This window comes from Numida meleagris, chromosome 1 (assembly GCF_002078875.1).
Source record: "Numida meleagris isolate 19003 breed g44 Domestic line chromosome 1, NumMel1.0, whole genome shotgun sequence".
NCBI lineage: Eukaryota > Metazoa > Chordata > Aves > Galliformes > Numididae > Numida > Numida meleagris.
In genome coordinates, this window is record NC_034409.1 from 52,277,843 (window position 1) to 52,288,482 (window position 10,640).

The following is a 10,640-nucleotide window of genomic DNA, read 5'->3' on the forward strand; positions in this document are numbered from 1 at the left end:
TCATGAGGAATTCAGACATCATCATATTCAGTGCAGAGAAACACCCAACGGTTATTACCCTTATGAACAAGAACAACAGAGGATCAGCTGGAGAGGTCCTGAAAGAAAGCTTAAGCCAAGAGACTAAAAAATGCAGTCCTACATAGGAGCATTTTTCAAAATGGTCCTTGTCACATAGTGGTGTGTCAGACAGCAGAGGTTCAGAGTGTGATTGATTAAACTCTGTGCAAAAAAGGAGATTTTATTTACTACTATCTGTTATATTTTTGAGGTAGATTGAGTTTATATAAGATGCATTCTACCTAATCAAAATAGAATCAGTGCAGCTGACATTTAGGATTAAAAGTGCTATGAGATAATTTTAAACTGAAAACCAAGGAAAACATGCCAAGTGTGGAAAGTAAATTGTTCAGAGTGATATATCTGTGTGGTCTGAAATCACAGAAAAACCTATGACTTTGAAAAATCTATAAAATAGAAAGCACTGAAAAACAAGCAAAACAAAACAAAGAAAAGCAACTAATATTCCTGGTAGTGAGAGCACTTAAATAGGCAGCCAGATTAAGTCAAGTGTCCAAATATCTGCATTCAAACCTCAATTTTAAAATATAGATTAAGTGGCAGAAGCACTGGGGAATGCCCATATTTGTTTTAAAATTAAACTTTATGGAAGCTTAATGATAGGAAGGTGTTCACTGGAACATTAAAGAAAATACATTTTGTATAAGACAAGTTGTTTCTTTTTACACATTAATGCTAAAGAATGTATGATGGCAAACAGAATATGTGTTGTAATACAGAATTTCAATGGCTGTGGAATTTCAGTCCATGATAAAAAGAGTAGTATGTTGCTGGTGCCGTGCTATCAATCATCTGACCAAATTGAGGTGAGCAAAGTGCTAGAGACAATCAGAGAGCTTGAAGGGCAGACAATCAATAACAATGGAACAGTCCGATCATGCCAGACAAGGTAAATATAGTGCACTGTGACACAGACTCATCTGCACTGGAGAACTACACCAGGATGAGACAAAAGCTTGAGCTCAGGACTGGTATCACAGGCTCTATTCAATTGTTAGCAAACAGTTTAATACATCTGTTATCCATCTCAATGAGCAAGTCAAGGACAATTTCCAATACATGGTGTGGAAAAGGCCCCCTCCTACTACTGGGGAAAAGAGTTTGGGTACATAGATGTCCCATGATTGTCCCATGTCTTCTGTCCTTATGACATTTATTTCCCAGTATTGATGTAGGTACAGATTAGTCACTGTAAGTAATTGCTTCTTGGAGTTATTTTATGGAAGTACATGCAAGAAAAATGATAAACTATTATTTAGTCCTGAACGATAAACAAGACCTAGTGCAAGTTGAAACAATAACAGAAAAATGAGTCTGGCAGCAACAAGCCCAGAAAGCTTTTTAAAGTGTTGAATGTTCGTAGCAACAAAGGAGCTGCTTAAAGAATGATTTAAAAACTCAGAAGAGAACTTCGGCCTTTTGCAGATCTACCCATGCTATAAAGGTAGGGTTTCTGTGGCCTCAATATTCTGAAAAGGTGAATGAGGCAAGAGAGGTAAAGAAAAATAACTTGAATATTTTTTCCCAAATAATTCTTTTGGTTTAATAAAATATAATTACCTCCTCTACAAGCCTTGCATAGCCTACATTTGTACTCAATTGCTTTCTTATAATAAAATCTATAAAGGAACTCAAAATGCAATTGCTAATCAAGTAATTACAGCAAATAAAGGTTTTGGTTAGTTTCAGTACCACACAAAAGGAATTACCCAATGAGGGTTTTTTTTTTTTTGAGAAGGACTCAGAAGAATCCAGGGAAATACTGGCTTTTGTATAGCTGATATAGACCATAATGAAAAACAGAAATAGCAGATAGGAAGGTTCTGGGTTTTTGTAGAGTATTAATGCTTCACAAAACTACTGGAGCTCTTGAAAGAACTCCAGGAGCAAACAGAGTCATCCTGTTACTGTATTATATTTAGATTTCTGAAAAGCTTCATGAATTCCCTCAAAAAGGAGTATTCTTACGTAGATTAAAGGCAACTAGAGACAGAAAACAGGTGGTTATTTTTCATACTGGAAAAAGATATAAGTGATATTGTTTCTTGAATTCCATATTCAGTTCTTGTCCTTCCATACCTGAAATAATACTGTAGAATACACTGTAGGAACAGAAAAGGTGCACAAGTCCAACTAGTGATGTCAGAAATACTGGATTAGCATGAAGAGAGTAATTACACCAGGATTTCTCATCTTGGAAAAATACCCAGAGGTGGTATGAAAGAGGATTGAAGATGCATAAACAGGAGTGATGCAGTAAATAAGGAATGATCATTCATTAATTTTCATAAAGGAAGAAGTCTTCCCAGGAAGGCTTTGGGCAAGATGCCAGGGAAAGTTATCACATAAAGATTTAATTACTGTGTACTTTTCTGTGATTACTACACTCTCGCTTTAAGCATCCACTGTAAACTATGGGCAGAGAAAGGCTACCAGGCAGGATGTAATGACTGTGTAGCCCCATTGTGTTTATCTGTGTTCCTACATTACAGAATTTCCTCCATGTAAAAAGGAAAAAAACAATGTCTTTAGATGCTGAAACAGCATCATGAATCCATCACAAGTCTCCAATGATGGAAATAAACTCAGAAATGTCCACAGCTATCTATGTACTACTGAATGCAGAAGAAAGACAACCAGTTTAAAAGTACCCTACACGACTCCAGCAGATGCAAAAGCACTCCACTCCAAATGTGCACAAGGTGCTAGAAGATTTTGAAACAGGGAGAGTGTAACACAAAGGAAAGTGCAGCAGTGACAGTAGAAAAAGTAAGGGCCTAAGCTGCAGAAAATGAAGATTTGCTCAATTGCAACAGCCATGGGCACAGAAATAAGGGAAAGAAGGTACAAACTGTCAGAAGAACCCAGACAAGCAGAGATCACCAGCAAAACACCCTAACCTCCACTGCCAACCCTTAAATAAGGTCTGGAAAGGGGTGGATCCTGGCTCCACCCCTTCTGGTCACTCAGGTACATTGCATGCACCTGAGCTCCCCTGGGTTGGACCTGCCTTTCTACCAGGTGCTCAATCACTGGTTCAGGCCATGACTTAGCATTTCCACTACAGATAGGAAAAAGCCAGCCAATTGTTTCTGATAGTTTTACATCTGCTATTTTAGACAAACAATTTTGCCTTCAACAGTGAGAAACATACACTCCTCTGTCAACAAACTGAAAAGGACATAATGAATATGCAAAGCCTTGGACCTCAATCTGGCTTACATTGAGCAAGTCTGCAGGGTCAGGGCCCACCTGCTTAACACCATAGTGAAATATCCATGGAGTAATATGAGGAGTTGTTATGGTCGAGGCAGGGGAATACTGGGAGCCACGAGGAAAATGTTACAAGGGGCCAAAACAGGCACTGAAGTAAGTCATTGTGCTAGCTCCTCTCCATTTACAGATGATGATTCTGAGGGTTTCTTTTCATGGAAGTTTCAGCTCTGCAGCGAGAGCAGAGGGAGCACATAGGGAGTGAGAGGAGTCAGAGATTAATCATTGGAGATGTATAGGAATAAGACTGTGTACAAATGTGTTAGACAGTGTATGAACAGGAAAGTCTACTGCAATTGGCAGGATGGGTTGGGCTTGCTTTGCATTATGCTGTAGAGATACAGTTTTCTCAGAAATTCTCCAGCTGCTGTTCTTTGAGGGCTTTCCACTGCTGCTTCCTTTTCTATTAATCTATTCGCTCTCATTTTCCTTCTTTATGTAAAAGATAACCCCCAGACTCACAGAAACAGAACAACTAACTAGTTCCACATGGATCATCACTGGAACTACTGAGGTCACGATACACTTAGTAACTTAATCTCATGCAAATTCAGGTAATATATTTCTGTTTGAGAGTTATTCTTATAAAGCAATAATAAAGTTACTACCTGAGAGTAAGAAAGAGAAAATTTCTTACTGTCAAAACGCTGGCAGAATCTCTGAAGTTGTTTGAGTCAGAGAGCTGTAAAAGGTTATACACACTTTTAATTGAGATGTCTACTTCTCCTTCTGTAGCTATCTAGGAGGTACAGGGGAATCACCTCTTGGATATACAGGGTGAGGGACTAGAACTGCTTTGTGGGCAAACCTAGAAATAGGTAGAGCCTATTACAAGTGGATCCTATGTCATCAGATTCATAGAATCATTAAGATTGAAAAGACCACTAGGGTCATACAGTCCTATCATCATGATGCTCCCTTTCCTGAATGTCAGTACCTATCATAAGGGAAGGTAGCAGCAACCTCCTTTTGCACAGTAACTGAGGTTCCAGCTACTGATCAGGAAATCTAAGACCTCGGACACACAACTGTTGGGAAACATTGCATGCCTGGTAGCGCGTAGCTGACTTTTCTCAAAGATTTACGGTATGACCTTAGATAAGAAGTAAGCTGTGTATGTGTGGAATTTACTGCTTGTAGTGCTTTAATTAACAGCAAGTGCTGTGCTCCAAAATAGCCTGAGAAATGATATCATTTTGAGACACTTTCTTGTGAGACACTTTTGATGTTTGTGGGACACCTATCTTGTTTTGATATGTGTGGGGCACCTGTCTTGTAAACAAGTGTGCTATATAAGAAAGGGCTGCTGCCCTAATAAAGGAAGCTATTTGAACTCACACTGAGTTGCTGCTTCCCACGCGGGCGGGCGGGGGTTCGTCTTTTCCCTTTGCCGACTGTCGGGGTGACCCTGTGTCCAAGTGTTTTCCTACACACAACAGCTCCAAAGCCAACAAAACGCAGAATTGCAAGATGATTTTAGCATTCCAACTGCAACTAGGCCACGTGCAGAAAGGAATGTAAGACAAAGACAAAGTTTATGGAAGCTTTGATTCTGTAGCTCCATAGTAAGTGGAATCCCTAACACAGAGTAGCCATAGGTTCTGCTCCTGCTTCCACTGTCCATTGTATATTTTGTTTAATGACGCTTAAGTGGATATTGCACAGCTAATCCTTATAGCAGAAATTCTTTCTGTTCCAAGATGATTGTTATAGTTGCTGATGAAAACTCAGCATTCAGCTCCCCGACCTTGACAATGGCATGTTACTCATCAGGTTCCAGGCTCCCAAATTAATCTTAACATTGTACATTCTGCTCTGTAGGGTCATGTTCTTGTACCTATAAATGTCCTTGTATCTGTAATTCTAAATGTCCTTGTATCTATAATCACCAAGAGCTGTCTCTTAAAATGCCCACTGAAGTGCAGGAGGAAAAGATAGCACTCACAGATCTGATCACAATGTAAATGAACTTCATTTGAAAGCTGTGAGTGGAGTAGAAATTCTCCCACTGTCTATTCTTCTTGGTTATTAAAACTGTAGCAATTCAAGGCCCATCAAGGTGATGTATATTGGAGATCTGAATCCAGATACCAGATTTGCATATGAATTTGAACTTCCCCTTTTAGTAGCCTAGATAGAGCACAACCATACACCCTGGAAGAAAATGGCTTTCTTACTCATAAAAGGCCAAAGAGACTAAAAAAAATGAAAATCATTTAAGCTGTTTTTCAGTATTCTCTATTAGTGGCTGCAACTGTCTGTCTTTTGCCATCAGGAATATCAAACTGAATTTGCACTCCTTTCAGATTTAAAATAGTATTTGTAAAGAATTAAACAGTGAAAAAATAATGCATTTCCCTGCAATTTCTGAATCAGCATTGTCCCATTAAACCAGCAGGAGGAATCAGCAGGCACAAACACAGAACTCTTTCTCAGTAGGTCTGTCAAATAATATAGCAAGGTCAGGACAAAACATTCTACTTCATAAGTGGCAGTTCTGAACCTAGAGAATTTTTTAAAGCCTGTTCAGATGACTGATGCTTTTGTAAGTACAATGTTCATAACATACGAGAGGAAAGGCTTGTAGGAAGAGATAATATATTTTATTGGTTAAAATTATATATTTGAAAAACAGGCTTTTTTTGGAATGGCAAGCCCATCTTCAGATCTAGAACCAAAGCCTTTTACTGATCACAAAGTGGCAATTCTGAGCTTCTATCTTGCAATACTTTCTTTACAGAAGCAGAACAAGAAAAAAAAATGGTTTCTCTTTCTCAATCCAACCTATTAAGAAAAGAGAAAAAAAGAACATGTCACACAGTTAAGATGAATTGCATCGTGCTTAAACATCTAATCAACTTAAAAGAAAATCATCTGATATTTTAACATATAGAAATGGAAAATCTCCACCAGACACAGGCTTCTGCACCTTCACATCTTCTCTCATCTTATTCTCTGTGATTGGCCTATTCCATTCGTTTTATGTACTGAGTGAGTCCTTGGGATCTCCTCCAAAAATATATGTGTCTCAGTAATGTTTCCATGTTAAGCCAAAAAGTTCAAAAAACACCATGTCTCTCAACATGGCAATATTTAGATGGGCTTTCATGACAAAATCTCAAAGGTCATGGAGAATGAGATCAAGCTATTGATTGTCCATGACTATCAACATGTTGCACTGGAAGACAGAAAAAGGAATTGCTATTTAGCAAGTTCCTAGCTTGAACAGTTCATTTTGCTCAGAGAGTTGCCACCTCCTTCAGCTACGCTTAGCCTTGCTATTCGTTGATATTTGCTCCTCTAGCTGATTTCTGTGATGCTCAAAGATTGCTGCCAGGAGAAGTAATCATCTGATTTCAGGCTTTTGAAAAGCTGAATAGCCTGCATTTTACATACATCTTCTCTGTCAGTGATGGATTCATCATCTGGTACAGGTTTCCCACGTGCTGTCCTGCCTCCATAAGTCAGGAAAACTGGCTCAGTGCTATCAGGATTTAACACCACCAAATTAGCCTCCAACAATGGCTGCTCTTCAGGGAGAGTGCTTCCCTTCTGTTGGAAAGGCAAGGAAATATTTGTGAGTTCTGAAGGTCCATGGAGACCTGAATGGACATCAAGGTAGTCTCCAAATGCATCCAGGCGCGTTTCAGGAGAGGCTGGTACTTGGCCTGAAGGTGGGAGCATGACACCAAACTTCCCAGGAGAAACCTCATGGCAAGAGCAGTCACGGGAGGGCTGGGGCTCCTGTGGGTCAGTGGGCTTCCCCCCAGCAGTGGCAAGTGGCAGGTGTGTGGCATCGCTGGCTGATGGCAGTAACAGGCTGTCTGTGGTGATGTACTCCGAGGGGCACTGCTGAAGGCATGTGGGACGGCCAGGAGCCTCTGGAGATTTCTGCTCTTCTGTTCTCACGGCTGTGTCTTTCCCACAGGTGGTGGGAAGTGGTGAAACTTCCTTCTTGCCATTGAGGTACTGCATCTCTTCCTTCTGATCTGGGAGCAGGAAGGGCTGCAGAGGACCTGCTCCTGGCTGCTCTTGCCTCTGTGCTGCCTGGGGACTGGCTTTGTCTGGAAGGGTCACGTACTGCAGGGACACTGATTTCTCCTGTTTTCCCATTGGATTCGAGGTCACTTCCAGGACCTGATGCATCTCAAGCTGAGAGGGCGTCACCGGGCTGTACAAGTATGGGCCGTTGAAAGCAAAGCAAGTGAGTGCTGTCTGGGAAGTAATATTTGCATCAGCACAGTTTGTCCTCGAAACTGAAAAGGAACGGCCAGGAACCTGTCTTGGGCAGACAACTGGGGCATGCTCTGGCGCATTTAAAGCACGGTATGGGTTCTGTAGGTCCAGTGCACCAGAAGAATCCGCTGTCTTTTCAGTCTGCACTTCAGGGGTCTCTGCCAAAATCTTTGTCTGCCTAAATGGGGGACAGTTCAAAGTTGCTCATGAGATACATCTTTGTGGTCAACATGAAGCAGAAACACAAGCTTAGCAGAAAATGGAAGTAGCTATGCATATGGCTAGAAAAATCTGTATAGGTGAGCAAGTTAAATCAGACAGCACCAAAGTGTATCCCAAGCTCAAAGGTAACTGCCACAGGCTTTTTGGTGACAGAACACTTGAGTACAGCTTCCCATGAGCTAGGGAGCTCTTTGAGCATGTCATTCACAGTGTGACTACAATGTTCATTCACCTGTCCACAACTTGAAGGAAGCTAGGCTGATCCACGTTCTCTGCAAGGCTACATTTGTTGAAGTCCAGCTGGCTGCTTGCCTGCCAGTTTCCTAGAGGAACTTTCTGGAAAAAGAAAAACAGAAGGCAGACGTGAGGAAAGAGAAGTGTCTCACCAGCAGCCGAATCATGATCAACACATTCACCATGGAGAAGGAAAATAAGCAGCAGAGCCTAAAGCGTCTGGCAGTACGCTCTAGACAGGTTGGATACAGCTTCAATAAGATGACTGGTAGGTGCTTTCACTTCTCCAGAAGAATCTTGCTTCAAAGCCAAATTGCCTTGCTACTGACCTTACCTCACACTACATAGCCTGGGTGGCTGGAGCTGTTCTCTGAAAGATCTTATAGGTGCTGCAGGTTCTTACCACAGAGATCAGAACTATGGCTTCGTGTAAATTCAAACCCATGAAATTAAGGCACTGAGTGCTTATGGATGGAGAAACAGGTAAGGGAAGAAAACAAAGCTACTAAGCTTCCTCTTTGAATGCGGGGGGAGGGGGGGGGGAATAAGATTTACTGAAAGATCCTGCAAAAAACTTAACATGAGGCTCTAGTAGAAAAGGAAAACTTTTGTCTTCTGGCACAGGAGATAAAATACTGAAAATTTTCTAGCTAGATTTTAAACCACTGTCATGCTGACAAGCACAACACAAGTAAGTCTGCAGGTAAAAATGCACAATGAAAGTTCTGCTGCATATGGACTGAACTTCCCCTAACAATAAGGAATAGACTAGTGAAAATGTCTGTTCCTTGCAGACTAGCTGACAAAGAGGAGCTCTTAGGATTATTGGGATTCATGAAGGAGACAGAAATAATGAACTTCCAAGATACGGTTCCCTCTTACCTTCAAGTAGCTCTGGATCAGCAGACTCTTGCTGGGGTTTGGAATCTTTTCCTCCCACCGCTGCTTCTGCCTGCAACAACAACAGAGTTTCCAAGGTTCGTGTCTCAAAGGGGAAGAGGCTGCACCATGCTGACACGGTGCCTTGCATGGCCCCACCGTGGCACTGAAGGCCAGCAGCAAACTCTCACCATTGTCCAGCCATGCATAAGGCTGCCCCTGCGCACCAAGGCTCCTCTCTTCATAGACCACTCTCGTGGTGGACAAGCAGTGCCTCACCCTTTGTGCCACTCCCGTGGCCAACACACAGCTAAATCTCCTCCTCACTGTGCAAACTTACCTCAGGAAATACTTATAGCTGCAATAAGCAACTACGAGCAAAGTGACGATGACAGCTGGGAGCATCAATGGGAGAACCACTGGAGAAAGAACTGAAAGAGAGAAAAAAGAAATGGGGAAACATCATCTGAGGCCCCGCTTCCCATAACAGGTTTTGCATTCTGATCATTTTTCATGCAAACATATAAGCTAAGTGGAAAAGACTAAATGTGTCCTGAATACGTTATTGTACATCGTATACCAAAGGAAGTCATCTTTTCCCTCACTGATTCTTTTTCTATTTTTTACTGACATTGGAGAAAACAATTTATCCAAATAAAAACCAGGTTATGTACCTGACTTCACCATGAACGCTAGATGTCTGCAGAGGCCTGAGGTTGCCTGAATTTGTACTGTCCGGGGAGATGGGAATCTCAGAGATTCTCCTGAGCTGCCCCTGCTAATGGACGCAGATGTACATCAAGATGAACATCTTGCTTCTTCAAGCATCCTAGGGACAAATCCTATAAGGTCACAGGACTTTGGGCATGTGACCACAGTCATCTCAGGCATTCTGCTTCTAACTCCAGAAACTGCATAGACATGGTAAGATCTGTATCGCCAGTATGCTCCAGTGTATCTTTTACACAACACCACAGCCACTCTGGAAAATGAAAAGGCTGATTTTTATTCTGTCCTCCTGCATTCCCCAGCACTTCCGTCCCTTAAAGCAGAATAAATTTCTGGGATCAGGAAAAAGCAGTAATATTCGGCTAGGATCTTCTCTTGGTTCTCCACATGGAAGTCTTTACAGCTAGCTGTATTAGCCACATGATAAAGTACCGTTCTCTGTTTCCCAGGTGAACTCCTCACTCCATTCACTCCAGTATCCCTGATAGTCCTTATTATTCACCATTGCTCGCATTTTTCCCCTGTATTTGGTAGACGGGGACAACATCTGATCAGTGAAGGTGAAGGGAGGTTCATCATCGGTAATATTTATTGTCTGCACAGTCTGGGGAGAGGAAAGAAGCACAAGTGACAGAGGTGAGAGGAACTGTCACTCCCAGGCACAAAGCAAAGAGAAACCCACGACTCCTACACTTCCTATCACTCACCTTTGCATGTTGGTTGTGCTCCCAGAACTGGACTTGGTACTGCTGTTTTATGAAACCAGACCCTTTTTTCCACCTCAGATCATACTCTTGGTCTCTCGTCAGTTCCACTGACACATTTGCAGGTGGCAGCACCTTAACTAGAACACAGAGAGTACCTCCGAGGACATGTCAACACACAGACCTAGCACATCCATTCCCCATCTTCCTTAATCGTCCACCATATTTCCAAAGATTTGCAGTTACAAAGTGTTGTCTTCTACCTGTGCAGGAGCTCTCCCT

General features: G+C 41.7%; 1 protein-coding gene across 2 annotated transcripts; it reads right to left on the reverse strand.

Moving 5' to 3' along the window:
• Positions 5,945-10,634, reverse strand: CSF2RB (colony stimulating factor 2 receptor beta common subunit). 2 transcript variants are annotated; one of them, XM_021385949.1, is made up of 6 exons: positions 10,362-10,634; positions 10,087-10,258; positions 9,266-9,356; positions 8,929-8,998; positions 8,045-8,148; positions 5,945-7,768 (listed from the first exon to the last, which is right to left on the reverse strand). In XM_021385949.1, exons 2-6 carry the CDS (start codon positions 10,199-10,201, stop codon positions 6,655-6,657), a joined length of 1,494 nt encoding a protein of 497 aa, XP_021241624.1. In that variant the 5' UTR covers positions 10,202-10,258; positions 10,362-10,634; the 3' UTR covers positions 5,945-6,654. The 2 variants fall into 2 exon arrangements, with proteins under 2 accessions (XP_021241624.1, XP_021241634.1); XM_021385959.1 differs by lacking the exon at positions 10,362-10,634 and having other exon boundaries at positions 9,600-10,224.

What these genes read in the sequence shown, in the direction of transcription:
- CSF2RB (XM_021385949.1), bottom strand. Translation starts at nt 10,201, where the DNA reads ATGTTGTCCCCGTCTACCAAATACAGGGGAAAAATGCGAGCAATGGTG. An exon ending in CACCTGGGAAACAGAGAACG is followed by an intron (nt 9,357 to 10,086) that starts GTACTTTATCAT and finishes TCTCTCTTTCAG; the next exon opens with TTCTTTCTCCAGTGGTTCTC. An exon ending in AGCTATAAGTATTTCCTGAG is followed by an intron (nt 8,999 to 9,265) that starts GTAAGTTTGCAC and finishes TTGTTGTTGCAG; the next exon opens with GCAGAAGCAGCGGTGGGAGG.